Source organism: Symphalangus syndactylus, chromosome 3 (genome assembly GCF_028878055.3).
Source record: "Symphalangus syndactylus isolate Jambi chromosome 3, NHGRI_mSymSyn1-v2.1_pri, whole genome shotgun sequence".
NCBI lineage: Eukaryota > Metazoa > Chordata > Mammalia > Primates > Hylobatidae > Symphalangus > Symphalangus syndactylus.
Window position 1 is genome coordinate 46,621,344 of NC_072425.2, and position 26,701 is coordinate 46,648,044.

General features: G+C 47.1%; 1 protein-coding gene and 1 pseudogene across 6 annotated transcripts in view; one reads left to right on the plus strand and one right to left on the minus strand.

The window, feature by feature from the left end:
* Positions 1-26,701, plus strand: part of TBC1D2 (TBC1 domain family member 2) — a 54,844-nt gene that overhangs the window by 11,710 nt on the left and 16,433 nt on the right. For 3 of the 6 annotated variants that reach the window (XM_055271720.2, XM_055271721.2, XM_055271723.2), the window contains 4 exons: positions 146-281; positions 10,719-10,852; positions 14,701-14,897; positions 22,604-22,999. In XM_055271720.2, coding sequence (XP_055127695.1) covers positions 146-281; positions 10,719-10,852; positions 14,701-14,897; positions 22,604-22,999 — 863 coding nt within the window. Of the gene's footprint in view, positions 1-145; positions 282-10,718; positions 10,853-14,700; positions 14,898-22,603; positions 23,000-26,462; positions 26,555-26,676 lie in introns of those variants that run through there. The other 3 variants (XM_063636179.1, XM_063636182.1, XM_063636181.1) reach the window with 3 other exon arrangements.
* On the minus strand, positions 8,577-9,558 carry LOC129478246 (ADP-ribosylation factor-like protein 8B; annotated as a pseudogene).

The window sequence follows — 26,701 nt, forward strand, 5'->3', positions numbered from 1 at the left end:
TAACCTACAGGGAAGGCCTGCTTGTCCCTGCAACTCTCCAACTCCAGCCTGTTCCCAGTCAGGGCTGCACCGGTAGTATCCCACCTGACCTGTCTTTCCAAGTGCAGTGACCCGGCTGATGGATTTCCCTTTTCCTTGTTCCCAGGGCAAGAAGAGGCAGAGCTGGAGGAGTTCCTGTGCCCTGTGAAAACACCCCCTGGGCTAGTGGGCGTGGCAGCTGCCTTGCAGCCGTTCCCTGCCCTTCAGAATATTTCCCTCAAGCACCTGGGAACTGAAATACAGTAAGTGCCAGTGGAGCTGAGGGGCTAGCCAAGCTGCAGGCAGCCCCTTCAGTGGAGCTCTACCCGCTGTGATTCTCCTGCAGGGAGGTGGGCCCCGGGAAAGGGTTATGGGCTTTATTTTCAATTAATCACATCATCACTTTAAAATATTACATTTGGCTGGGTGCGATGGCTCATGCTTATAACCCCAGCACTTTGGGAGGCCAAGGCGGGTGGATCACCAGAGGTCAGGAGTCCGAGACCAGCCTGGCCAACATGGCAAAACCCCATCTCTACTGAAAATACAGAAATTAGCCGGGCGTGGTGGCAGGTGCCTATAATTCCAGCTACTCAGGAGCCTGAGGCAGGAGAATCGCTAGAACCCAGGAGACCGGGGTTGCAGTGAACTGAGATCGCGCCATTGCACTCCAGCCTGGGTGACAAGAGTGAGACTCTGTCTCAAAAAAAAAAAAAAAAAAAATTCATTGGAAAAGTAGTATATGTTCATTATAGGAAATCAGAAACATCTGAAAGGGTATAAAAAATTACCCACTGGATGAGGTGGCTCACAGCCTATAGTCCCAGCTACTAGGGATGCTGAAGCAGGAAGATCACTTGATTATAAGTAAAGTATTTTTTTTAATTATCCGTAATCCTACCACCCAGACAAATATTCTTAGCATTTGGTATATTTCTTTCCTCTACATTTTCTATATACATATTGCATAAATGAGATCATATTGAATGTGATGTAGTGGTTTCACAAATGTCTATACATGCCAAAAGCATCAAATTACTCATTTTTAACTTGTGCAATTTATTGTGTCAATCATATCTCAACTACTTTTTTATTTAATAATATATTATATATATACCTTACTATTGTCAGGCTTTGTTTTAGATAATTTCTAAGAAGGTAGCAGTATGGACCAGGCGTGGTGGTTCATGCCTGTAATTGCAACACTTTGGGAGGCCAAGACAGGAGGATCACTTGAGGCCAGGAGTTCAAAACCAGCCTGGACAACTTCTGAGACCCTGCCTCTACAATAAGTAAAATGAAAAGTTAGCCAGGCATAGTGGCATGTGCCTGTAATCCCAAGCCCAGGAAGTCAAGGCTGCAGTAAGCCATGATCATACCACTGCATCCTAGCCTGAGCAATAGAGTGAGACCCTGTCTCAAAAAAAAAAAAAAAAAAAAAAAAAAGGCAGCAATGTGGCCTGGGCTTTGGAAGCAAACTGCCTGGGTTTATATCCTGGTTCCATCAGTCATGGCTGTGCTGCTGTTGGCAAGTTGTTTCTCAGTGCTTTGCTTACCTTGTTAGTAAATGTAAATACAACAGCGCTTGCCTTATAAGCTTAGCATGGTAATTAAATCGTTTAATGCATGCAGACTGCTTTAGAACTGTGCTTGGCAGTCTTAAGCATGCAATACATATTAGCTGCTGCTGCTATTGTTACTCTAGTTGAAGGGATGGAAATTTTCAGGAATTCAAACTATATCCAATAGTGATTCTGTTTGGGCGTTTCTTTTCTTCTTTTATTTTTTTATTTTATTTTATTTTTTTTGGAGATGGAGTCTCACACTGTCGCCCCGGATGGAGTGCAATGGCGTGATCTCAGCTTGCTGCAATCTCTGCAACCTCTGCCTCCCGTGTTCAATCGATTCTCCTGCCTCAGCCTCCATAGTAGCTAGGATTACAGGCACCCACCACCACGCCCGGCTGAAGTTTTGTATTTTTAGTAGAGACGGGATTTCACTATGTTGGCCAGGCTGGTCTCAAACTCCTGACCTCGTGATCTGCCCACCTCGGCCTCCCAAAATGCTGGGATTACAGCCGTGAGCCACCACGACCAGCCTGGGCATTTATGTTCCCTGTGGACTTCAGATGAACTTAGAGCTCTTAGAAGACAAAATAGATTGCTCACGGGACTTTGATTAGGGACCCCTGGTTCTGTGTGACTCAGGCAGAGTATTTCCCTCTGCTGGCTTCAGTGTCTGAATTTGCTTGAGTTACTAGGAAGGTGATGACGTCCTTTCCAGGAGAGAATCAGGTTTTAGGGAAAAGACAATGAGTGTTCTTTGGGGTCTGCTGGCTGGAGGTAGAGCTCCCCCACAGGCATTTGGATAGAATGACCTGGAGCCCAGGAGAGAGATCTAAGCTCGAGAGAGAGGCTTGACGGGTATAGGGCATGGTTGAGCCCCCCAGAGTGAGTGGATGTGGAGGGCACCCTGCAGGAGATCACCTGTTGGAAGGAGCTACAGGGAACTGGGTGCATTGGGAGCATGCTGGGGTAAAGAGGGGGCCTGAGAAGTCCAGCTATCCAGCCAGCATGCACCCAGGGCAGTCTCACCAATATTAAGCCGAGTTCATGCCTGATATAGGCCACAGCAGCAGAAATGGAACATAGAAAATGCAGAGACCAAGAAAGGAAGGAAGCTTCAGAGGGTCATAGAGCAACTTCCCTCCTGTAACTTGTCATAGCCCACAGAAAATGCCAGGCTACTTTGCAAGAGAAGTGCCCTGGGCTGATGAGAGCCCAGATAACTTGGTGAGATGAGACCTGCCTTTGTGTCCTACACCCCTTTGCTCTGGCTGGTCTTGGAACTCACTGTTGGTGCTGCCGTGAACCCAGGTCGTACTCAGGGAAGGGGGTAGGGAGCTTCGTGAGCACTGTGTTGGGTGCTTTACGCTCTCGAGTTGTCTGGACAAACCTGTGAAGTGGTATCATCACATGGTTAAGTCCTTAAACCATGAAGTTAGACATCCAGGGCTGCTCAGCCCCACCGCCTACTTGATCTGTAGTTTTGGTTACTTACCCTCTTCGAATCTCAGTTCTCTCCGTCCAATGAGGTTGAGAAGAGTATTTACTTCATTGGTCTTGGGAGGATTAAGTGAGTGGAATGCATCATAGTGTTTCGCTTAGAACTTCAGCCATGGAAGAGTCCATCCAGTGTTCATTATGGATATGTTCAACATCCCCATTGCAGATGAGGAAACTGAGGCTCAGGGAGGATAACTGGCTTTCCCAAGGTTATCTTTCAGAACAAGTCTTTAGGATCACCACTCCCATGCTGGCCAGGCCTTGCAGGCCTGGAATTAAACCTAAACAGAAAATGGTCCATGAACTGCTCCAAGCAAAGTTGATAAATTTATGAAATGGAGACAGCTCTTCCAAGCATAGTGGTTTAGCTGGGTGGTGGACTATTTCAGAAGGTAGCGAGCTTTCCATTCCCAGAGATGTGTGCTAGGGCTTAGAAGCCCTTTTGCTGCCCTAAAGTTGTGGTTTCTGTGCTTTCCCACACCCCAGGGATGACTGCTTATCAGACCCAGGACATGTCAGGGAGGGAGCAGATCCTGGTTAAAGTGTGGGCAGCAGTGATGACTACCCCACCTAGCCAGTGCCTCTAGCTATAGGGATGTGGCCCTGTGGCCCTCTCCAACTCATGTGACTTGTGGTTTGTGAAATCCATGTAACAGGGCTCAGCACAGGACCCAGCATAAATTGATGCTCAGTAAATAGTAGTGCCTATCATAATCATCATGATTCTCTTCAATGGAACTACGTTCTTGTATTTTCAGATGGGGAAAGCAAGACTGGGAAAGGGAAGTCACTAGGTCAAGGAGCCAGGGGCTCTCCTTATAACAGGACACCTTAGTAATTACAGCAGAAGATCAGGTATTGGGAGTGCTGAGTTCTAATTTCTTCTCTGCTCTTAATTCAACTGATGAATTTTTCCTTCCGTCACTCAGCTGTACTATCCATGAAAGTATAATCTCATTATTTTCTTATTTTGGGCCCAACTATACAAAACACACACACAAACACACCTGGATCTTGTTTTAAACTAAGTTTGAGATCAATAGAGGTTCTTTGAAAAGAGCAACAAAGTTGACAAACTTTTAGCTAGGCAGACTGAGAAAAGAGAGAAAATTCAAATTACTAAAGTCAGGAACAAAAGAGAGCATTGCTACCAACCTTACAGAAACAAAAAGGATTATATGAGAATACTATGAACAACTATGTGGCAACAAATTTGATAACTTAGATGAAAATGGACAAATTCCTAGAAAGACACATTTACTAAAATATACACAAGAAGAAAATCTGAAAAGACCTAATTACATCGTAGAGATTGAATTGGTAAAATAAATAAATAAGTAACTACACATGAAGAAAAACTCAGGACCAAATGACTTCACTGGTGAAGTCCACCAAATATTTAAAGAAAAATTAATACCAATTCTTCACATATTCTTCCAAAATATAAAAGAGGAGGGGACACATCCCAACTCATTTTATAAGACTGATATTATTCTGATACCAAAACCAAACAAAGACATCATAAGAAAGATACAGACCAATATCCCTTATGAAGGCAGATGTAAAAATTCTCAACAAAATACTAGCGAACTGAATTCAGCAGCATATAAAAAGGATTAATCCACGATAAAGTAGGATTTATCTTAGGAATGCATGGTTGGTTTCACATCTGAAATTCAATTTATATGATACACTACATTAATAAGATAAAGGTGAAAAACCACATCATTTCAGTAGACTGAGAAAAAGCATTTGACAATATTCAAGACCTCTTTGTGATAAAACCACTCACAAAGACTGGAAAGGGCCAGGCGCAGTGGCTCTTGCCTGTAAACCTGGAACTTTGGGAGGACAAAGTGGGAGGATCGGTTGAGGCCAGGAGTTTGAGACCAGCCTACAAAAAATTGTAGTGAACCCCATCTCTACAAAAAATTAGCTGGGTGTGGTGGCACGCACCTATAGTCCCACCTACTGTGTAGGCTGAGGTGGAAGGATCACTTGAGCCCAGGAGGTCAAGACTGCAGTAAGCTATGAGCATGCCACCACGCTTCAGCCTGGGTGACAGAGTGAGACACCGTCTCTAAATAATAGTAATAAATAAATAAATAAATAAAATTTTTAAAAAGTCTAGAAGGAGGCCAGGCACAGTGGCTCATGCCTGCAATCCCAGCACTTTGGGAAGCCGAGGTGGGTGGATCATTTGAGGTCAGGAGTTTGAGACCAACCTGGCCAATATGGCGAAACCCCATCTCTACTAAAAATACGAAAATTAGCCGGCCATGTTGGTGCAGGCCTGTAGTCCCAGCTACTCGGGTGGCTGAGGCAGGAGAACTGCTTGAACCCAGGAGGCGGAGGTTGTACCACTACACTCCAGCCTGGGCGACAGAGCAACTCCGTCTCAGAAAAAAAAAACAAAAAACAAGTAGAAGGAAACTTCCCCAGCTTGATAAAGGGAATCAATGAAAAATGCAAAGCTAACATACTTAATGGTAAAAGACTGAATATTTTCCCCCTAAAATCAGGAATAAGACAAGGATGTTCACTCTGGCTGTTTTTGTTCAACATTGTTCTGGAGGCTTTAGCCAGGCCAATTAGGCAAGAACATGAAATTAGGCATCCAGATTGGGAAGGAAAAAAGTAAAACTATCTTTATTTGCAGTTGACGTGATATTTGTTTACAGAAAATCCTAAGGAAAAACTATTAGAGCTAAGAAATTAGTTCAGCAAGGTTGCAGGATTCAAGATCAATATAGAAATATCAGTTGTATTTCTATACACCTGTAATAAACAACCCAAAAATAAAATTAAGAAAACATTCCATAACAATATTAGAAAAAGAATTAAATATTTAGGAATGAATTTGACATAATAATGCAAAATGTGTGCTCTGAAAACACCAAATAGTGTTGAAAAAAAAGGCTTAAATAGCTGGAAAGATATCTCAGGTTCATGGATCAAAAGATTTAATATTGTTAGGCTGAGCACAGGGGCTCACGCCTGTGATCCCAACATTATAGGAGGCCAAGGTGGGCAGATCACTTGAGGTCAGGAGTTCAAGACCAGCCTAGCTAACATGGTAAAACCCCGTCTCTACTAAAAATACAAAAATTAGCTGGGCATGGTAGCACGTGCCTGTAATCCCAGCTCCTTGGGAGGCTGAGGCAGGAGAATTGCTTGAACCCAGGAGGCAGAGGCTGCAGTGAGCCAAGATTGCAACACTGCACTCCAGCCTGGGCAACAGAGTGAGACTCTGTCTCAAAAAAAAAAAAAAAAAAAAAGAAAAGAAAAGAAAAAAAAGATTTAATATTGTTAACCTATTAATCTGACAATACTTCCCAAATTGATCTACAGATTCAATATAATCACCATCAAAATTCTGGTGGCTTCCTTACAGAAATTAACAAGTTAAACCTAAAATTCAAGATCCTGGAAATTCAAGAGCCCCAGAGTACCCCAAATAATCTTGAAGAATAAAAAAATTTGCCCTGTCTCTACTAAAAATACAAAAAAAATTAGCCGGGCATGGTGGTGCACACCTGTAATCCCAGCTACTCAGGAGGCTGAGGCAGGAGAATCGCTTGAATCTGGGATGTGGAGGTTGCAGTGAGCCGAGATTGCGCCATTGCACTCCAGCCTGGGCGACAGAGCAAGACTCCATCTCAAAAAAAAAAGGGAAAAAAAAGTTTGAAGACGCAGTCTTCCCAATATCAACACTACTACAAAGCTATAGTAATCCAGACACTGTGGTGCTGTTGTAAGGGGCACTAAGTGGGGTGCACTCTGATATTTTCTTTCTTTTTTTTCAACAAAGCCTGACTTTCTTTTTTCTTTTTTTTTGAGACAGTCTTGCTCTGTCGCCCAGGCTAGAGTGCAGTGGCGCAATCTCCGCTCACTGCAACCTCTGCCTCCCCAGTTCAAGTGACATTCAGCAACTCTCCTGCCTCAGCCTCCCAAGAAGCTGGGATTACAGGCATGAGCCACCACGCTCGGTTAACTTTGGTATTTTTAGTAGAGACAGAGTTTCACTATGTTGGCCAGGCTGGTCTCAAGCTCCTGGCCTCGAGCAATCCACTCGCCTTGACCTCCCAAGGTGCTGAGATTACAGGCGTGAGCCACTGCACCCGGCCAAAGTCTGACATTCTTAACAGATTTTATTATCTTGACTGGCATGTTTTAAATTCATAAAAGCTTTGGAGAAATCATCAATTCCCAACCCCATAAAAAGTATTTTGAATGAGGAAAAAAAAAATGGAAGTAATTATCTACACAGATACAAAGCATGCCTTAGTTCCTCCCATATCCCCAACTGCTATTTTGTGATAAAGAATTCTCAGAAGGCAGAGTGTTTTTAATACTCATCAAGTAGAATCTCACCATGTAAAGAGCCAACAACATTGATCTGGTGCCTCCGCTCCCTCTTTGCAGACCATTTTTGGATTCCTAAGGTGTAATTATACATTTCACATACATTTGTGAGATAAGATAAACATTATGTTTATATCCCACGAGCCAGGCTTAAAGGTTTTCTAAAAACTGTGTGTGGCACTAGAAACTTCATGCTGTATCAAATCAGTATCAGTATCAAGCTACTGGACTCTATAATGAAATATTGTAGATAAACATTTACTGAAATCCAATATAAAAATCTGGCCCAGACCAGGCACAGTGGCTCATGCCTGTAATCCCAGAACTTTGGGAAGCCAAGGCGGGTGGATCACCTGAAGTCGGGAGTTTGAGACCAGCCTGACAAACATGGCAAAACCCTGTCTCTACTAAAAATATAAAATTAGCTGTGTGTGGTGGCGGGCACCTGTAATCCCAGCTACTTGGGAGGCTGAGGCAGGAGAATTGCTTGAACCTGGAGGTGGAGGTTGCAGTGAGCTGAGATCGTGCCATTGCACTCCAGTCTGGGTGATAGAGTGAGACTCCATCTCAAACAACAACAAAAAAATCTGGCCCAGAAAGACCAGGATGGAAATATGCAATCTTCTTGAGTTAAGATGGTCAAGTGTTGTTTTTTTTTAATACATAAAATTTTAAAAAGCTCTATACAGTTTAAGACAAGTATGTGTAAGATATGTGTATGTTTTGTATGTGCTGACTTGATCATGACAACTCACTGATTCTTTTTTTTTTTTTTTTTCTTTTGTGTTGGAGTCTTGTTCTGTCACCCAGGCTGGAGTGCAGTGGCACCATGTCGGCTCACTGCAAGCTCCGCCTCCCAGGTTCACGCCATTCTCCTACCTCAGCCTCCCAAGTAGCTGGGATTACAGGTGCCCACCACCACACACAGCTAATTTTTTTTGTATTTTAGGTAGAGACAGGGTTTCACCGTGTTAGCCAGGATGGTCTCGAATTCCTGACCTCGTGATCTGCCCACCTCGGCCTCCCAAAGTGCTGGGATTACAAGCATGAGCCACCACGCCCAGCTGACAACTTGCTGATTCTTATGAAGGATTAGGGATACACATCTTCAGCAAGGCACATGAGAAATAAACTCTGAAAAAGACAATTTATTGGGGTTAGGAAGGATCGTATTTTGGGAAGTACTTTAGAGAAACAGACAATAATTCTAGGATTATAGCTGAGAAGGATTGGAAGACTTCAGGAGATGCTTCAGCTTCTAGATTTTGAATGTCAAATAAATCATTGAAGTGTGATACCTACATTATCCTTTTCTTTGCAAAAAATTGAATAGTAGCACATTTCTTTATCCTGAATAGCAGACATTCATTTTTTCAATTAGCTGTTTCTCATCCAAGGCATTAGGAAGACTCTCTCTTGCTTCCAAGTACTAGCACTGGAATTCCTTGTAACTGTGGTTTATCTAGATTATGTAGCTCATTTCTCAAGGCCTCTATCTTTTCACGATCTGTACCATCTGTTATATAAACAATAGCGTTGACTCCTGTGCAATATAGTTCCTACATGCTCTCAAATTGGGGTTGTCCTCCTATGTTCCAGATCTTTTTTTCTTTTTTTGAGATGGAGTCTCACTCTGTCATCCAGGCTGGAGGTGCAGTGGCATGATCTCAGTTCACTGCAACCTCTGCCTCCCGGGTTCAAGCGATTCTCTGCCTTAGCCTCCCGAGTAGCTGGGACTACAGGCATGCGCCACCACGCCCGGCTAATTTTTATATTTTTAGTAGAGACGGGGTTTCACCATCCTGGCCAGGCTGGTCTTGAACTCCTGACCTCGTGAGCCACCCACCTCGGCCTCCCAAAGTGCTGGGATCACAGGCGTGAGCCACCATGCCCAGCCATATCCCAGATCTTTACTGTGATGTTACCTTTAGTTACTATCATGTCGAAGCTCACTGTGGGTATCATGTTTTCACTAAATTGACCTGACGCAGTGATATTCACGAAGCTGGTCTTGGCCTAAGTCCTGTAGCCCCACAAGCGTCAGTTCTATCTCCTGCTTCCAAAAGAGCAAATGGAACTAGTATAGCAAGCAGGAGATGTGCGCCAGCATGACAACCACTGGGAGAGAGGATGGATGGGAGGGTCGGCAAACAGAGGCAAGGATGACTTCCACACGAGCCAGCCTTGGCCTGGACCACCCAACAGCTCCTCAGGATCCCGATGCAACATAGGCGGATGCAGGCAGGTGGCAGCAGCCCTGATAGTTTCTATTTCATTTTTTAAATGCTGGTCATGACACTAAACTGATTTTACAATCTACCAATGAGTCGGAACCTTCGGTTCGAAATACAATGACCTAGTGAACTCCTTTCATCATTTTCCCTTCTCTGTTATTAATCTTATCTCTTTGCAAGGGAAAATAAACTCCTTGAACTGTTTTTACATCCAGATCATTATGAACTTCTCTGTGGTCTATGATCTTAGGTCAGCCTTTGGTACTATCTAGTTTCTTTCTATAAACCAAACATGTATTGAGCCCGATCTCTGGCATGTACAACCCAGTGTTGGGCACCAGCAAACATGCAGGTAGGTTAGTACCCAGTTCTTAAAGAAATGGCATCATGAGGCTTCAGCCTAGACAAGTACTTGGCCAAAGGGTAACCCAGCTGTGAAGTGCACTAAGCCCCTTGGAGGCCATGAGATGGTCAGTGAAGGCTGCACAGAGGACAGATCTGAGCAGGGAAGGAGAGCAAGCAGGGAAAGATGCCAGGAGATGTTTGCAACTTATCTCAGCAGAAGTCGGGAGCCACTGATGGTTTTTGAGCCAGATAGTTATGAAACCAGATGAAGGTTTTGGGAAAGTTAGTTCAGCAAATCCATTCAGCATTCACTCAACACACCCATATTAAGCACCTTCTATGTTTTGGGCACTGTTTAGGCATTGTAGGTGCATCAGTTAACAAAACGGACAATACCTCCGCCTCATGGCATTTATATTCCAGCTGCAGGGTTGGGGGTTGAGGAAGTCAAGCTCATATTACTTATACGCCACATAGTGTGTGGAAGATGAGAATGCGAAGGAAATAGGTAAAGGAGATTGGGAGTGCCATGCGTGGGGAGGCATCATGTAGGGTGCCTGGAGTCTGGGAGACCAGTCAGGATGACAGGGTGTGGGAATGAGACCTGAGCTCCAGCAGTGGCGACGGGAAGGATAGAAGGGCAGAAAGGCGGGGTTCAGCCTCATGCTCCTCTGTTCTCGTCTCCTTTCAGAAACACAATGCACAACATCCGTGGCAACAAGCAGGCCCAGGGAACAGGCCATGAACCTCCAGGGGAAGATTCTCCACAGAGTGGAGAGCCTCAGAGGGAGGAGCAGCCCTCAGCCTCTGACGCCAGCACCCCAGGTGAGCCTCTGTCCAGGGCTGAGCTGCCTTCAGGGACCAGCTCCTCACAGCTGGCACAAGTGCCTTCTTTCCTTCCAGCGAACCAGCATTTGTGCTTTTGTGTGTGTCTTAATTGGCTTGAGCTACTTACTAAAACACCATAGACTGTGTAGCTTAAATAACAGATACTTATTTCTCACAGTTGTGTGGAAGCTGGGAGGTCCAAGATCAAGGTGCTGGCAGATTCAGTGTCTGGTGAGAGCTCCCTTCCTGGCTTGCAGATGGCCACCTTCTCACTGTGTGTTCACGTGGCTGAAAGAGCTCTGGTCTCTGCTGCTTCTTCTAAGGGTACTGAGCTTATCAGGGGCTCCACCCTCATGACATTAAATCTGATCACTTCCCAAGGGCCCCACCTCTTAATACCACCACTCTACTAAAAATACAAAAGTTAGCTGGGCATGGTGGCCAGTGCCTACAATTCCAGCTACTCAGGAGGCTGAGGCCAGAGAACCACTTGAATCTGGGAGGCAAAGGTTGTAGTGAGTTGAGATTGCACCACGGCACTCCAGCCTGGGTGACAGAGTGAGACTCTGTCTCAAACAAAACCAAAAACAAATGTACACGTGATAAAATGACATAGACCTACACACACATATTGTACCAACACCGGTTTCCTGGAGTTGATAGTGTACTATAGCTATGTAAGATGTCATCATCGGGGGAAGCTTGGTGAAGAGTACTTGGGACAGGTCTGCACTGTCTTTGCAACTTCCTGTGAGTCTATAATTTTTTCAGAGTAAAAAATTAAGAAGAGGCTGGGCATGGTGGCTCATGCTTGTAATCCCAGCACTTTGGGAGGCCAAGGCTGGAGGATTGCTTGAGCCCAGGAGTTCAAGACAAGCCTGGCAACACAGGGAGACCCTGTCTTTACAAAAAAATAAAAAAATTAGCTGATCATGGTGCGAGCCTGTAGTCTCAGCTACTTGGGGCACTTAGCTGGGAGGATCACTTGAGCCAGGGAGGTCGAAGCTGCAGTGAGCCGTGATCATGCATGGGTGACAGAGTGAGAAGCTGTCAAAAAAAAGAAGAAGAAAAGAAAAAGCACCCTTTGGAGCAGTCAGTGCCTGGCAAAGCCCTAGAGAGCACAACAAGCAGTCCAAGAGAAGGCCAGTGCTATATCGGATCAGTCATCATAATCATAATGCTAGCAGTTGCTTCATGCCAGTGCTGCAGTAAGCATTTTTTTTGGCAACAACTTTATTAAGATATATTCATGTACTATACAATTCACCCATTTAAAATGTGTAACTCAGTGGCTTCCTATATATCCTCAGAATTATACAGCCATCACTATAATCAATTTTAGAACATTTAACCTGAACCCTTAGTCATCAACCTTAATCCCCACTGCCCCATAACCCTAGGTGGCCACTAATCTTTCTTTCTCTATGGCTGTGCCTGTTCTGGACATCTGCTGTGAGTGGAATATACCATGGAATATACCATGCTGTGACTGGCTTCTTTGACTTAGTAGAGTCTTTTCAAGTTTCATCTGTGTGTACCAAGCACTTTACCTACCTTGACCTATTTAATTCTTACAGCAACTGGAACTGTATATATTGTATATATTGTTGTTATCCTCATTAGATTAATAAGGAAACTGAGGCATGGAAGGGTGGAGTGACTTGCTCATGGCCACAGAGTGAGTGACAGAACAAAATCTAATATATAAAGCAGATAAAAGCAGAGTTGAGGCCGGGGTGGGAGTCTGGACTCCTCCTCTGCTCCTCTTACTCCACCTTCCTCTCCTGATTAGCCCTTGAGGCACTCCTATGAAATCCAGGGCACTGATTGAACACCACTGTCTTAGGCCTTATTTTCTCTAATTATAAACTGGGCACTGTGAGGCCTGCCCTCCCTGTCCTCAGAGTTGGTGCACAGTCATGTATCAGAGGGCAGCAGTGCTACGAGGAGCTTCCCTGCTCCCCTAGACCCCATCAAAGGAAGGAGAAAGAGGTACTACATATTTCTGAGCTCTGCAGGCTGCCTTGTACCCAGTGTAACCTGATTTCTCTTCGATCTGGAACAAGACTGTTCTGGTTTTGCACTCAGCAAGGCACTGTTGTTTTGTTTGTTTGTTTTGAGTCAGAGTCTCGCTCTGTTGCCCAGGCTGAAGCGCACTGGCATGATCTCGGCTCACTACAACTTCTGCCTCCCGGGTTCAAGCGATTTCTGGCTAATTTTTGTATTTTTAGTAGAAATCGGGTTTCACCATGTTGGCCAGGGTGGTCTCGAACTCCTGACATCAAGTGATCTACCCGCCTCAGCCTCCCAAAGTGCTAGGATTACAGGTGTGAGCTACCACGCCTGGCCGAGCAAGGTACTGTTTTTGCACTCAGTGTCTGGTTCCTGTCACCTACTGGAGTAACTCTTTATCTGTTCAAGATTGGCCAGCCCTTGGCCTGGTCTCATGCTAAGTCATCTGGCCTATCCCCAAAGCCCTGCGTGTCCCCTATCCTGGGATCCCATACCACATTCTTATTTTCAACACCTTTAACACTTTAGTCCCAAGAAATAGGTAATAATTTACTAAAATGCATACTCATACAAATGAGTAATTTGGGTTAGGAGATTTAGATAAGATCAATTTACGATCCTACAAAATATCTGAGAGTAGGCAGTAAATGTGGCAGTAAGCTCAGCAGCCAAGGCAAAGAGGGAAATGCAAGCAGCTAGATTATTTCCAGTGTCCATAAGACTAAAAACATATTTTCTTATAAAAAGCAAAGCTTTTCTTGGAAGTTCCTAGGGCTGAAGGGAATTTCTTCTGCTGGGGACTCATAACAGGCATGATGTATATATCCTATGTGAACAAGCTTCTCAAGGGCCCTTGGCCACATAATCAGGCCATTAAATGTCCCTTGATGCAGGCTGATGGCAGAGACCAGAAGCACAGCTGGGTCAGGGCAGGACAAGGCAACCCAAGGGAATGATTCTCTGATGTTGGGTTTGATTTAAGAATAAAAGTTTAATGACTTGAAAACAGTGGGTGGCAAACACTTTTTGTAAAGAGCCAGATAGTAACGATTTGAGGCTTTGTGGGCCATAGGGTTTCTGTTTTAAGCACTCAGTTCTGCCTTTGAGGAGTAAAAGCAGCAATAGACAGCACATAAACAAATGGGCATGACCGTGTTCTAATAAAGCTTTATTTGTAAAAGCAGGCTGTGGGCTGGATTTGGCCTGTGAACCATAGGTTGTACCCCAGGAGATAAAAGGACTATGCATCCTTGAGACAACCAACTGTGGGGGAAATATATCTCTTAACTTAGTTTGGAATAAGAAGCAAGTTAAGTGCTTGAGCTGCTCTCTGGAGCAAGAATGCAGAGTACAGACATTCATTCTGTGTTCCTATCATCAGACAGATCTGTGTGCTTTGAAAATCTCCTAGCACATAGAGGTGGGATCCTGAAATAAGGAACAGAACATCCTGCCAGGGCTTGTGCCCGAGGAGAAAGCCACTTGGCAAACACCAGCAGGGTGGCATGAGATAGACCCATGCAGGCTGGGTGGTATCTGAAGGAAGGAGACAGGCACAGTTTAGCAGATGGGCCAGCACAGTGCAATAACATTTATGTAGGCCAGTTGTTCTCACAGTCTAACCCCTGGACAAGCTGTGTCAGCATCACCTAGGAACTTTTTAGAAGTGCAAATTCTCAAGCCCTGCCCCAGACCTATTAAATCCAGAGCTACGAAATTAGGGCCCACCTATCTGCATTTTAACAAGCCCTCCAGGTGCTTCTAAAGCAAGCTCAGGTTTGAGAACTGCTGATGTCATCAGTCATAACTTTTGCGTTTCTCCTCTTGAGCAGGGAGAGAGCCAGAGGATTCTCCAAAGCCTGCACCCAAGTCTTCTCTGACCATCAATTTCACTCAGAAAGCCAAGCGCCAGAACAACACCTTCCCATTCTTTTCTGAAGGAATCACACGGAACCGAACTGCCCAGGAGAAAGTGGCAGCCTTGGAGCACCAGGTTCTGACACTCACCAAGGAGTTAAAGTCTCAGAAGGTGAGGTCTGGTCCCAGGGAGGCCCCAGGTTCCAGTGGACCCCTCCAGTTCCTGGAGCCTTTCGGACAAGCTAGATGAGATGCATTAGCCCTGCTGGGCACCAGCTACTCTCTGGTCTTTAAAGGCCAAACTGCAGAAGGTTGAAATATGCTGTTGATCACTCAAGATCCTGATGTCACTCAAAGTAAGTCACAAAAGGGCACCAAGGGCAGGTATCTCTGGAGATCTACTCTAATAACTGTCTCTTGGACCCCTCCTGGAGGGCCATGCATGGTCTCACCCCCTACCCAGAAAATGACAGTATTTAGAGGCAGGTGATCTGGATGCAGGGTCATGGCAGGGGCTGTCGATAGAACTGGGGGAGACTTTGACCTGGCAGCTGATATCTGGGCACAGATATCTGAATGACCGTCACGAGACTGTCACAGGAGAAAGCAAACAAGCAGCATGTGTGTGGCCCAGGGCTAAGCCAGGACCAACACGGAAACAGTGACAGGAATATTTGGGCTTAATATGGTAAGAAGTTAATTACGAGAGTTACAAGAGCTATATAGTAATTGTAGAAAACAGATCTCACACACAGAGACATTAAAACTACTCCAAAATCCTACATCCCAGAAAGTAAATGGTATTAAAAGCCAGGGGCTACCTTATGAAGTAGTGAGGGTCCCAGGGCAGGGATGCGAGGAGGCTGCAGCTCCAGGCGGGAGCCCTCCTTTAGAGTGATAAAAGCAACTAAGTTAGGCAGTTGTTACACAAATCCCAAGGGTGGGGCCTGGTAGGGCCTGTGGTGGCAGTGGCAGGCTCCACTGAGGGCCCAGACTCCTTTTCCTCTAGAGGAAGGCCTAAGCTTTTGTGTTTGAACTTTGGCTGCCCAGAGGCCCTTTCTGCTTTGTTTCCCAGCCCTGACTCCAGGGGACTTAGGCTGGGGAGGTGGGGCTTATGCCCTATTACCTTCTGAATATTTCTTAGAACTTGTACATTTCTTTTCTTTTCTGCCCTGTTTTGGGGGGAAGAAATCTAGAAAAAATGCTCTCCCTATACCTAGTTTGGCCCCTCGTCTGCCTTTTCTGCCCCTAAGCAGTGACCACTGTCAGCAGATCTCAGGGGAACCGGCAGAGGCTTCATTCCTGGCATGTCAGAAGTTACTTTTTTTTTGTTTTGTTTTTTGAGGCAGAGTCTAACTCTGTCACCAAGGCTGGAGTGCAGTGGTGCAGTCTTGGCTCACTGCAACCTCTGCCTCCCGGGTTCAGCGATTCTCCTGCCTCAGCCTCCCAAGTAGCTGGGATTACAGACACCTGCCACCACACCCAGCTAATTTTTTTTTTTTTTTTTTTTTTTTAGTATTTTTATTAGAGACTAGGTTTCACCATGTTGGCAAGGCTAGTTTTGAACTCCTGACCTCAAGTGATCTGCCCGCCTCAGCCTCCCAAAGTGCTGGGATTACAGGCGTGAGCCACTGTGCCTGGCCAGGAGTTACATTTAGTGAAGCAACTGGTCTCTAATTGATTAGAGTTCTCAAAGGTGGGGGCTCATTTATTCATACATTCTTAACTCATGTGTTTATTCACCAAATCTTTATTAAAGGCCTGTTATGTGCATGTAGTGTTCCAGGTGCTGGGAAAGAACAGTGGGCAAAAGACACAGGCTCTGCCCTTACAGGGCTTGCATTTCATGGCAGAGACAGACATTAAACAAAGCAACACCCAAATGTGTAGTTACAACACGTGAAGTCCCCTCTGCTGCTGCTTAGCAGCCCAGCTGTCTTTTCCTCCTGTCATCATGGTACTCCTGTTGTGAGGCTGCTGGACACTCCTGAGAGCTGAGAGGGCATGAAACAGAGCCATAGCAGCCACTTGATCCCTGGACTAGTAGAGCTTAAATCCCAAACCCAAACCTGGAAAGAAAAAGAAATCCTGAATATACGGGCAGCCTCCCTTGACACAGCCTTTCTTTCTAAGACATTACGAATTGTCAGATGAAGTAGAAAGGCCCCAGGAGACCTAGATTTCATGAAAGTTTGCCCCTGATTGCTCTGCATCTCTGGAGGACTCATCATTCTTCAATAAATAAAGGCAAGATTCTTGGAGATTAATAAGGGTTGCCCAGGCTATTGACGACTCCCATATATTCAGAGGGAAATTGTCAGGAGGAAGTTGTTGATGCATTGAAGAACCTGGATTTTTTTTTTTAACCAGGTAACCTTCCGCCAAACCTCAACTTTGTGTCCTGGGACAGAGGGTCAAAAGGAGAATGAGTTGTGATTTATTTAGTTTATCTATTTATTGTGCAATATGAGTGGATTTGTGTACTCTCCAACCTATTCCACAAATGCACTTCAGTCTTCAGGGTGATTCAAAGAACCAGCCTTTAAATAAGACAGCACAGGCTCAAATTCTGGCCCTAAGCAAGTTTCTTAACCTCTCTAAGCCTGTTTCCTCTTCTGTAAATGGAGTTACAGCCATGTTTACTGGAGAGACCTGTGCCCAGATTCATAAAGCCCAGTACCTGGCACCCAGCAGCTGCCCAACAGATGCAGGCTCTGGTTGTTCTGGCAATTACTGCAGCCCTCCTGGTACCCTCCATGTCGACCTCTTCCTGCCCTACAAGCAGTGAGGTGCCCTGCTGAGGGACTCTGAGACCAGGCGGGAAGTGATAGCCCATCAGTGCCTCCAGGAAATGTGCCCTGGGGCCCTAGCAGTGATCAGGGAGCTTAGGTCTTTATTCCACATTAGGAAGGGAGGAACGGCAGCCCCATAACTCTAGGGTTTCACCTGTAGCCCAGATACTGAAACCAAAGAGGTGAGACAGAAAAAGCCAGCACAACTTCTGGGTACCCAGTGGTGCCCCCAGGCACTCAGAATGCTGCTGGGAGAGCCGCTGTCCGTCTGAGACCCTCATTAGAGTCCCATTCATCAGCTGGGAAGATGGACACCTGGACTCCCAGGAGCTACCCCTGCGAGGTACCTTCCTGCGTTTCTTTAGTGGGAAGGCACCTCCTGTCTACCTCAAGCTTCAGGAGGACATGGGAATTTGGGGTCTTATCCTGGCTGATCTGGCCATTGCCAATGGCTTTCGTGACTCTTTAGGAATTTCTATCTCAAACACTGTGAGATGCTCTTGAGAGCACATCGTGGCAAATCCCTGCCCTTGGGCACCTCACTGTCTAGTGGGGAAGAGAAGATGTGAGCATGGGAACTGCTGATATGAAGCATGGCCCCAGGACTGTCCTGAGCCTTCCCATGCGTTATCTCTGTCCTTACAATAGTTTTCATCCCCTTACTCTGAAAGGGAAACTGAGGTTCTCAGAGTGTCTGCATGCTCAGGGTCTCCCAGGGACTGAGCCGGCATTTGAGGAGCTCAGAGGAGTTGGGTGACTTGCCCATGCTCAGGCATCGGGAAAAGCCAGGATTGGGGCCCTAACCTCCTTCTCCAGGTCTAGCGGCTGGGCTGCCTCCTCTCCTCCATAATCTCATGGTGAGGCCCACTAAGAGACACGAGCACCGAAACTGCCCTTGAGAAAAAAATGAATGCACTCCCTGTGTACCCCCTGGTGTCATATTAAACCACGGGGTGACTCCAATACCCATTAAGCCATTATCAGCCATTATTCCCGCACCTGCAGCACTGGTCCCACAAGAGGTTTGGGCTCTAGGAGATAGCACCAGATGGCTGATTGGCCGGGGACTGACCCTTGGAGTTGACAGAACTCCACCCAGCCTGAAGACCATCTGCTCTGGCAGATGGAAGGCTGTTGTCTGTGGTGATGTTGGCCATCTGTTGGCGGCTGGGAATGATGAACCCCTCTGGGACCCTGCCTGTGGCCCTCTGGGGCCACCTTAGTTCAATCAGGATTACTGGGTAAAGGAACGTAATTCTTTAGGAAACTCGGTGGGGCAACGTGTAGCCTCTTACTTTCCTAGAACTCCAGCCAAAAACTTCAGAGGACATGAAAGAGGGCTGGGAGGTACCTTGGCCATGTCAGCTTGGGGAGGGACACTTGGCACTTTCTCTTTCATGCTAGAGGCAGTTCTGGTCAGAGGAGGAACCTTTAGCCCCATTCATGAGAAAGCTGAGGTTCAATGAAGAGGCCACCTGAGCCACCCTCGTTAGAGTCACCTCGTTAGATACACCCCCACGGATCCAGAATGGGAACCGAGGCCTGTGCAACTCCAAAGCCCATGCCCCTTCATCTGACCCCTGCAGGGCCCACCACTGATGAAAGTAGCAATGCCCTAAAAAGATAAAGGATTATTTTTTAAAGATGATTTATTGGCTTTTAAAAATGTAAATAAAGTGACAACTTATGACGAGGTATCAAAATCTGAGATGAACCAAACAACTCGATTGAGAAATATTAAAAGTACTACTTGGGCTGGGCATGGTGGCTCACGCCTATAACCCCAGCACTTTGGGAGGCCGAGGTGAGAGGATCTCTTGAGCCCAAGAGTTCAAGACCACCCTGAATAACATAGGGAGATCCTGTCTCTACAGAAAATAAAATAATTAGCTGGGCAATGTGGTGCATGCCTGTAGTCCCAGCTACAAGGGAGACTGAGGCAAGAGAATCACTTGAGCCCAGGAGGTTGAGGCTGCAGTGAGCCGTGATTGCGCCACTGCACTCCAGCCTGGGCAACAGAGTGAGACCCTGTCTCAAAAAAAGAAAAGAAAAGAAAAACGCTTCAAAAAGCTTCATTTCATCAACCCCTCTATTTTTTTTTTTTTTTTTTTTTTTTTTTTTTTTTGAGACAGAGTCTCGCTCTGTCGCCCAGGCTAGAATGCAGTGGCGCAATCTCCGCTCACTGCCAGCTCCGCCCCCAGGTTCATGCCATTCTCCTGCCTCAGCCTCCCGAGTAGCTGGGACTACATGCGCCCGCCACCATGCCTGGCTAATTTTTTGTATTTTTAGTAGAGATGGGGTTTCACTGTGTTAGCCAGGATGATCTTGATATCCTGACCTTGTGATCAGACCTCCTTGGCCTCCTAAAGTGCTGGGATTACAGGCGTGAGCCACCACGCCCAGCCCAACCTCTCTATTTTTAAGAATTGGTCCTAAGACATTGCTTATAATCCAGACTTTAGGTTTCTTGAATTCATGACATTCTCACTCCTCATCTTACAAGTCCTACTGAGGCTCCCTCCCTCTGCCCTGGTTCCTTTCTTTCAAGACTATTTTATTCTGGTACAAGAATTCTCGGGGTGGGAGGAGAGCCTCCTGGGCTAGTGTCTCAGTCTTAGATTCTGGGAGCCAAATGCGGGAAGGAGACAGCTAGATGTAATGAAATAAGCTTCAGAGTCAACTCCCCAAACTGAGGGAAAGACACCCACTGGTCCTGCTCCTAGGGCAAGTCTGAACAATGATGTCTGTTGGTTATTTCCCTGGGCAGTCATCCAAGGTAATCTCCAAATCTCAGCTGAAGCAGAAAATGGCCTAGGCCCCCAGTTATCCTGGAACCACAGGAATGTTAATCTCTCTCCACTGAGCCCTGAGAAGCTGACTTCTTCATTCTGGACATTCCAAACATTCCCTTTTGGTTTGCAATCACTGTGCTGTCCTCACCCCACTTTCCCGCCACACCCCAGGGCTCCCACAGCTCCATGGTAGCTCTTTCCTTCCTCCAGGTCTTTACTAGGACTGTGGCTTGGCCACATCTGGAGGGCCATCCCCACCCTCATCTCCCACCTGCTGCTTGACCATCTCTGGCCCTTCTCATTCTTCATGGTTTCTTTTAAATGCTCTGGACTGGTATTCCCCGCAACCTCCACCCCAGACAGAAGTCACTGCCTTTCCCACAAACACCCTTGTTCCCCTGACTTGCAGTAGATCATTCCACTGCGGTGGGTCATGTTCATTCCCACCAGCCTTTGCAGTCCTTGGAGGTGGGAACTCTCACCAGTCCCTCTCTGAGCCACGGCACCTGGCTCAGGGCCTGGCCTGGCACCGAGTGGTGCTTGGTAAAGGTTGGACGGATAGATGGGCGTGTGGAAGGAAAAGAGAGAAACAGAGAAAGGATGGTCACGAGTCCTAAGGTTCCAGAAGATGCAGGATAATGTGGTCATGTCATTAGCTTCTCCAAAAAAGTCATGGTTTTTGGCAGTTCTCCTCCAATATAGAATTGTTCTTAGCAAATAAGCCTATCCAGCCAATCCATTCACTTTAATACTTTGGTGTGGTATAATTGACATGTCTTTAGGAAACCATGTTTTTCCAAATGAGAAGCACAAAGCAGGGCAGTGTTGCCTGAAAGTCATACCTGCCTGGTATGAGTTCCACATGGGCCTGGCTGCTGATAACCTGATCCTGGCCCAGAACGAATTCACATCCCTGCTTTGGGACAGATAGGCCTGAGTCCAGGCGTGGCCCTCCCTGGGGAAATTACAGGCTTAAAAGGCACAGGGAGCTGAGCAGACCTTGAGTTCCTGTGTGAATCAGTTGCCCCTGCTGAGGAATAAATCAAGCTCTGTTGTTTCTGAACTTTCTAGAGTTCCTTCCACCAGCTTTGCAGGCATCGCCTGGTGGGCTGAAGGGAACTAGGCACAAATGGGTTGAATGAGGCCCTCTGTGTGTGGCTTTACATGGGGGTTGCCAGTGTATTTCCTCTTTAACCCTGCCTCAACTTGATTGGTAGTGACTGGCTGCTATATTGAGAATGATTCTGAGGCCTCAACTAGGCTGTGCAGGAAGAAGTATGGGAGATTAATTAGTAATGTCTGCCACAGGGATGAGAGGGAAGACTAATGCCACATAGCTGCCACCCCTGGTTTTCTTAGTGACTGAGCACAGGCTTTGGAATCTGGCCGATTGAGATTGAATTCCACTCTACTCTCTGCTGGGCCTCAGTTTGTTCATCCCTGAAATGGATGTGTATATGTCAGGGTATGGGTTCAGCTGCTGTAACAAAAACATCTCCACTGGGCATGGTGACTCACACCTGTAATCCCAGCACTTTGGGAGGCCAAGGTGGGCAGATCATTTGAGTCCAGGAGTTTGAGACCAGCCTGGCAACATGGCAAAACCCTGTCTCTACAAAAAAATACGAATATTAGCCTGGTGTGTTGGCATGTTCCTGTGGTCCTAGCTACTTGAGAGGCTAAGGTGGGAGGATCAGCTGAGCCCAGGAGATTGAGGCTACGTCCGTGCCACTGCACTCCAGGCTGGGTAACAGAGGGAGATGCTATATCAAAAAAAAAAAAAAAAAAGTTTCAAAGCACTGTGGCCCAAAACGAGTGAGAAATTTCTCACTCACATTAAGAACCCAGAGGTAGGTGAGCAACTCTGAGCTGGGGGGGCAGCCCTTTCTCAACATGTACCTTCTGCTATGGGTCTGAGGCAGCCACTCTAGTTCCTGCCACTTCCCAGCCAGAAGCAAAGAAAACTGGACCAGGGAGCATGTGTCTAGTGGTTTTAAAGGTAGGACCCAGAAGCTGCCCATCTCACTTTTCATTTCCCATTTAGGCAGAATAGTCACTTGGCTACATCTCACCATGGCTTGGCTGGGAGATGCAGTTTTAAGCTGGGGAACCATGTGCCCAGCTAACAGTCACTTGAACAGAGAAGGAGAAACTGAGTGTCAGGATAAGATGCCCCAGGGATGCTGCTGGGCACCTCTCAGGGTGGTTAGGAGAACTACTGATAATGTATGCCCCGCTCTGGCGCCCAGCAGGCCCTCCCTGAGCTCACAAGATGCTTCCCTGTCCCTGCCCAGGAGCTGGTGAAGATCCTGCACAAGGCACTGGAGGCCGCCCAGCAGGAGAAGCGGGCGTCCAGCGCATACCTGGCGGCGGCTGAGGACAAGGACCGGCTGGAGCTGGTGCGGCACAAAGTGCGGCAGATCGCCGAGCTGGGCCGGCGGGTGGAGGCCCTGGAACAGGAGCGGGAGAGCCTGGCGCACACAGCGAACCTGCGGGAGCAGCAGGTGCAGGAGCTACAGCAGCACGTGCAGCTGCTTATGGACAAGAACCACGCCAAGCAGCAGGTCATCTGCAAGCTCTCTGAGAAGGTCACCCAGGACTTCACGCACCCCCCTGACCAGTCTCCTTTGCCCCCCGACGCTGCCAACAGGGACTTCCTGAGCCAGCAGGAGAAGATAGAGCACCTGAAGGTAGGGGCCTTCCCTCCAGGGCCTGCCAGTCCTGCGGGTCCTCTGTCCCAGCCCTCAGGGAAGGTGCGCACTCCACCCTTAAGGGTTTGCTAGGTGGAGTGGGGATACCCCTTCATCCTAGAATATTCACATTAGAAACACATGTTGGTGGGAATATTGCTCTACGCTTCTTCACTTTCTTTACCACAAGGCCCAGTGCAGTTTGCCTGGGCCTTGATTGACCCATTAACCAGTAGCCCTGGGATCCTGGGCTACTGAAAAGTGAAGATGCCTCTAGATTATCAAATGAGAGATGAAAGCCCGACTAGCTGAGTGGGGGGCCTGGCCTGGTCAACCTCCCTTAGTGCCATCCCAGTGCACCCGAGAGCCCTAAGGGGCCAGCACGACCCTCCCCCTACAGTCCTGCGCCTGCACACTGTACAGATGACCTGCAGCTACCAATAGTCACCGCTCCCATCTGTAGAATTTATAGGGTGTTTCCTGTGTACCAGGCACTGCCCTCGGTGGGTGCATCACCACATTTAGTCCTCGCGCCAGCCCTGTGAGGTGAGGCAGCCGCTGGTGTGCTCCCCCTTTACAGATGTGAATGCTGAGGCTGAGAAAGGTTAAGGAGGCTGCCCAGGGTCACGTGCTGAAGAAGTGGGGCAGCTGGAGATGGGTTGGAGCTCATGTCTGCGGTCTGGTCTGTCTGCTCAGCTGCCGCTTCTAGCTACTGCTCTCCCTTTCCTCCCCTTCTTTCCCCTTCTCGGTCCCTATCTTTCCCTAGGCTTCCCCATCCCACAGGGACCAGTGGTGTCACAGGGGGTAGGAACTATGTGAAGTGTGTTGCCTGCTGTGACCCGCAGCCTCCTCTCTAGAGGGTTGTGACAGGAACTGTCCCACTGGGAGGCCTGTGGCTGTGGCGTGCACTCATAGCCTCCACTGTCCCTAAAGGGAGCCATACAACCAGGGTTCGTCCTGCCCCAAACCCTGCCACTCACAACCATATATGTAAAGTCAGATGCCATATAATAACAGGCTGCATATGTGATGATCCCATAAGATTACAGTGAAGCAGAAAAATCCCTATCACACAGTGACATCATAGCCGTCATAACATCATAGCACAACATGCTACCTTTTCTATGTTTACATGTGTTTAGATACACAAATGCCATTATGTGACAGCCACCTATGATATTCAGTACAGTAACAGGTGCACAGGTCTGCAGCCTCAGAGCAATAGGCTACACCATCTAGCTGGGTGCGTAGAAGGCTAAATCACCTAGGTTTGTCTGCATCCAGTCTATAATGTTTGCACAACAGTGAAATCACCTAGTGACGCATTTCTCAGAGTGTATCCTCATCATTAAGCCACACGAGACTGTACATATAGACATATAACCTTGAGAACCCTCGTGCTACTGTATCAAAGAACTACTTGGTGAGGGCAGATGGAGAAAGAAAAAAAAAAGAAATCAGGAAGCTTTTGAGAGAAAAGCTCTCAGTGGGCAGTGTTGAACAGTGGCCACCACCCAAGCTTTGAAGTCAGACTGACCTCTTTGACTCTTGGCTCTGCCTCTTTCTGGCTGTGTGACTTTAGGCATGCTATCTCACCTCTGTGTCAAATAGCCCAACTAGTCCTCTTGACTAGGGCTGTTAGAAGGATAAAGGAAAAGGACGTGAAACCTGATTCCCTTCCCTTTCTTTCAGCAAAGACTGAAAACCCACATAACCAGTTCCCAAATCTTTTCCCTTATTTAGTCTGAAGTCAGAGATTCTTTTGGGTTAAAAGAAAACATAACCTTTCCAATGCAAATACAGCTAGATGATTTGAAAGCTCTCAGCCCTCCACACAGCAGGGAAAACTGCTTCCATCTGATTGCTTTTCTACCCTGCCTGCCCCCAGCCAGGCGGCTTCCTCTTCCCTCCACCCATACTACCGGAATCCACTGTGCAAGCCCCGGTAGAGCAGCATGGGGGTCAGAAAGATTTGTGGTGGCACACACCTGTGTTCCCATCTACTCTGGAGGCTGTGGTGGGAGGATCGCTTGAGCCCAAGAGGTGGAGGCTGCAGTGAGCTGAGATCGTGCCACTGCACTCCAACCTGGGTGAAGGAGTGAAACACCATCTCAAAGAAAAAAAAAGAATGCTAGATCAGCCAGGTGGCTCCAGACAGCCTGAGAGTTGATTGTAATCATGGACTCACTATGAGACTCAGTGTGCCCCTGAATTTACATATTCAGGAATTTTGTTTTTTATTTTATGTGTTTTTTTTTTTTTTGAGATGGAGTCTCGCTCTGTCGCCAGGCTGGAGTGCAGTGGTGCGGTCTTGGCTCATTGCAAGCTCTGCCTCCCGGGTTCATGCCATTCTCCCGCCTCAGCCTCCTGAGTAGCTGGGACTACGGGTGCCCGCCACCATACCTGGCTAATTTTTTTTGTATTTTTAGTAGAGACAGGGTTTCACTGTGTTAGCCAGGATGGTCTCGATCTCCTGACCTCGTGATCCGCCCGCCTCAGCCTCCCAAAGTGCTGGGATTACAGGCGTGAGCCACCGCGCCTGGCCATGAATTTTCTTTATCAGTGAGCTCAGCTACATGGAGACTCTGGATATGTGGTTCACATTAACCAAGAATACACTTGCTCAGATGATCCTCAGAGGCCCAGTGTTTTGTGCTTTGTGCTTTGTGCCTTAAAGGGTTGCTTAAGGCCAGGCATGGGTGGCTCACACCTGTAATGCCAGCATTTGGGGAGGCTGTGGCAGGAGGATTACTTGAGGCCAGGAGTTAGAGACCAGCCTGGGAAACATAGCGAGATCCCATCTCTACAAAAAATAAAAAAATTAGCCAGGCACAGTGGCACGTGCCTGTAGTCCCAGCTACTTGGGAAGCTGAAGCTAGAGGATTGCTCAAGCCCAGGAGTTCAAGACCAGCCTAGGCAACATAGCAAGACCCTGTCTCTAAAAAAAAATAAAATAAATTTGCTAGATATGATGGCACCCGCCATAGTCCTAGCTACTCAGGAGGCTGAGGTGGGAGATTACTTGAGTTGCCCAGGAGTTCAAGGCTGTGGTGAACTGTGATCACACCACTGCACTCCAGCCTGGACAACAGAGTAAGACGCTGTCTCTATTAAAAAAAAAAAGAGAGAGAGAGAGAAAGAGTTGCATGTAGTTGGTGTTCCTTATTTTTTAGCTTTTAGAAGACCCATCAAATATCCATTGTCTAGAGTTTGAGGACAGAGAGTGTTCAGGTTTCCTGCCTGCCCTGTGATTGAGGAACCCAACTTTAGGGAATGCCCCTTGTTATTCAGACTTTGGTTTTGAGAACAGGATCATTGTTCTCTTGAATATCCGATCTGGAAAGACTCAGAAATCTAGTCTGCCCCACTCATTTTCTGGCAGGGACAGCTGAGCTGGGGCGAGGGAGAAGCACTGGCCCAGGGTCAGGCAGCAAGAGGCAAGGCTGCAGCCGGAACCTGGCCTCCCACGCCCAGGCCACTGCCTTCCACACAGCACAGGGCCTAGTCCATAGGCATGGCCCAAAGAGAATTCCCAGGCTCCTGCTTCCTGCAAAGGTAGGCAGGCTGGCTCTCTTCTTCCCTGGTCCCCCTTCTCCAGGGTTTTCCTTCTTTCATTCCACTGGTGACTGTCCTGTGGCTTTTCTCTTTTCTGAGGTTTTTCTTTTTCCTCCCTACAGTTCTGAGCCAAGACGAGCATTCAAG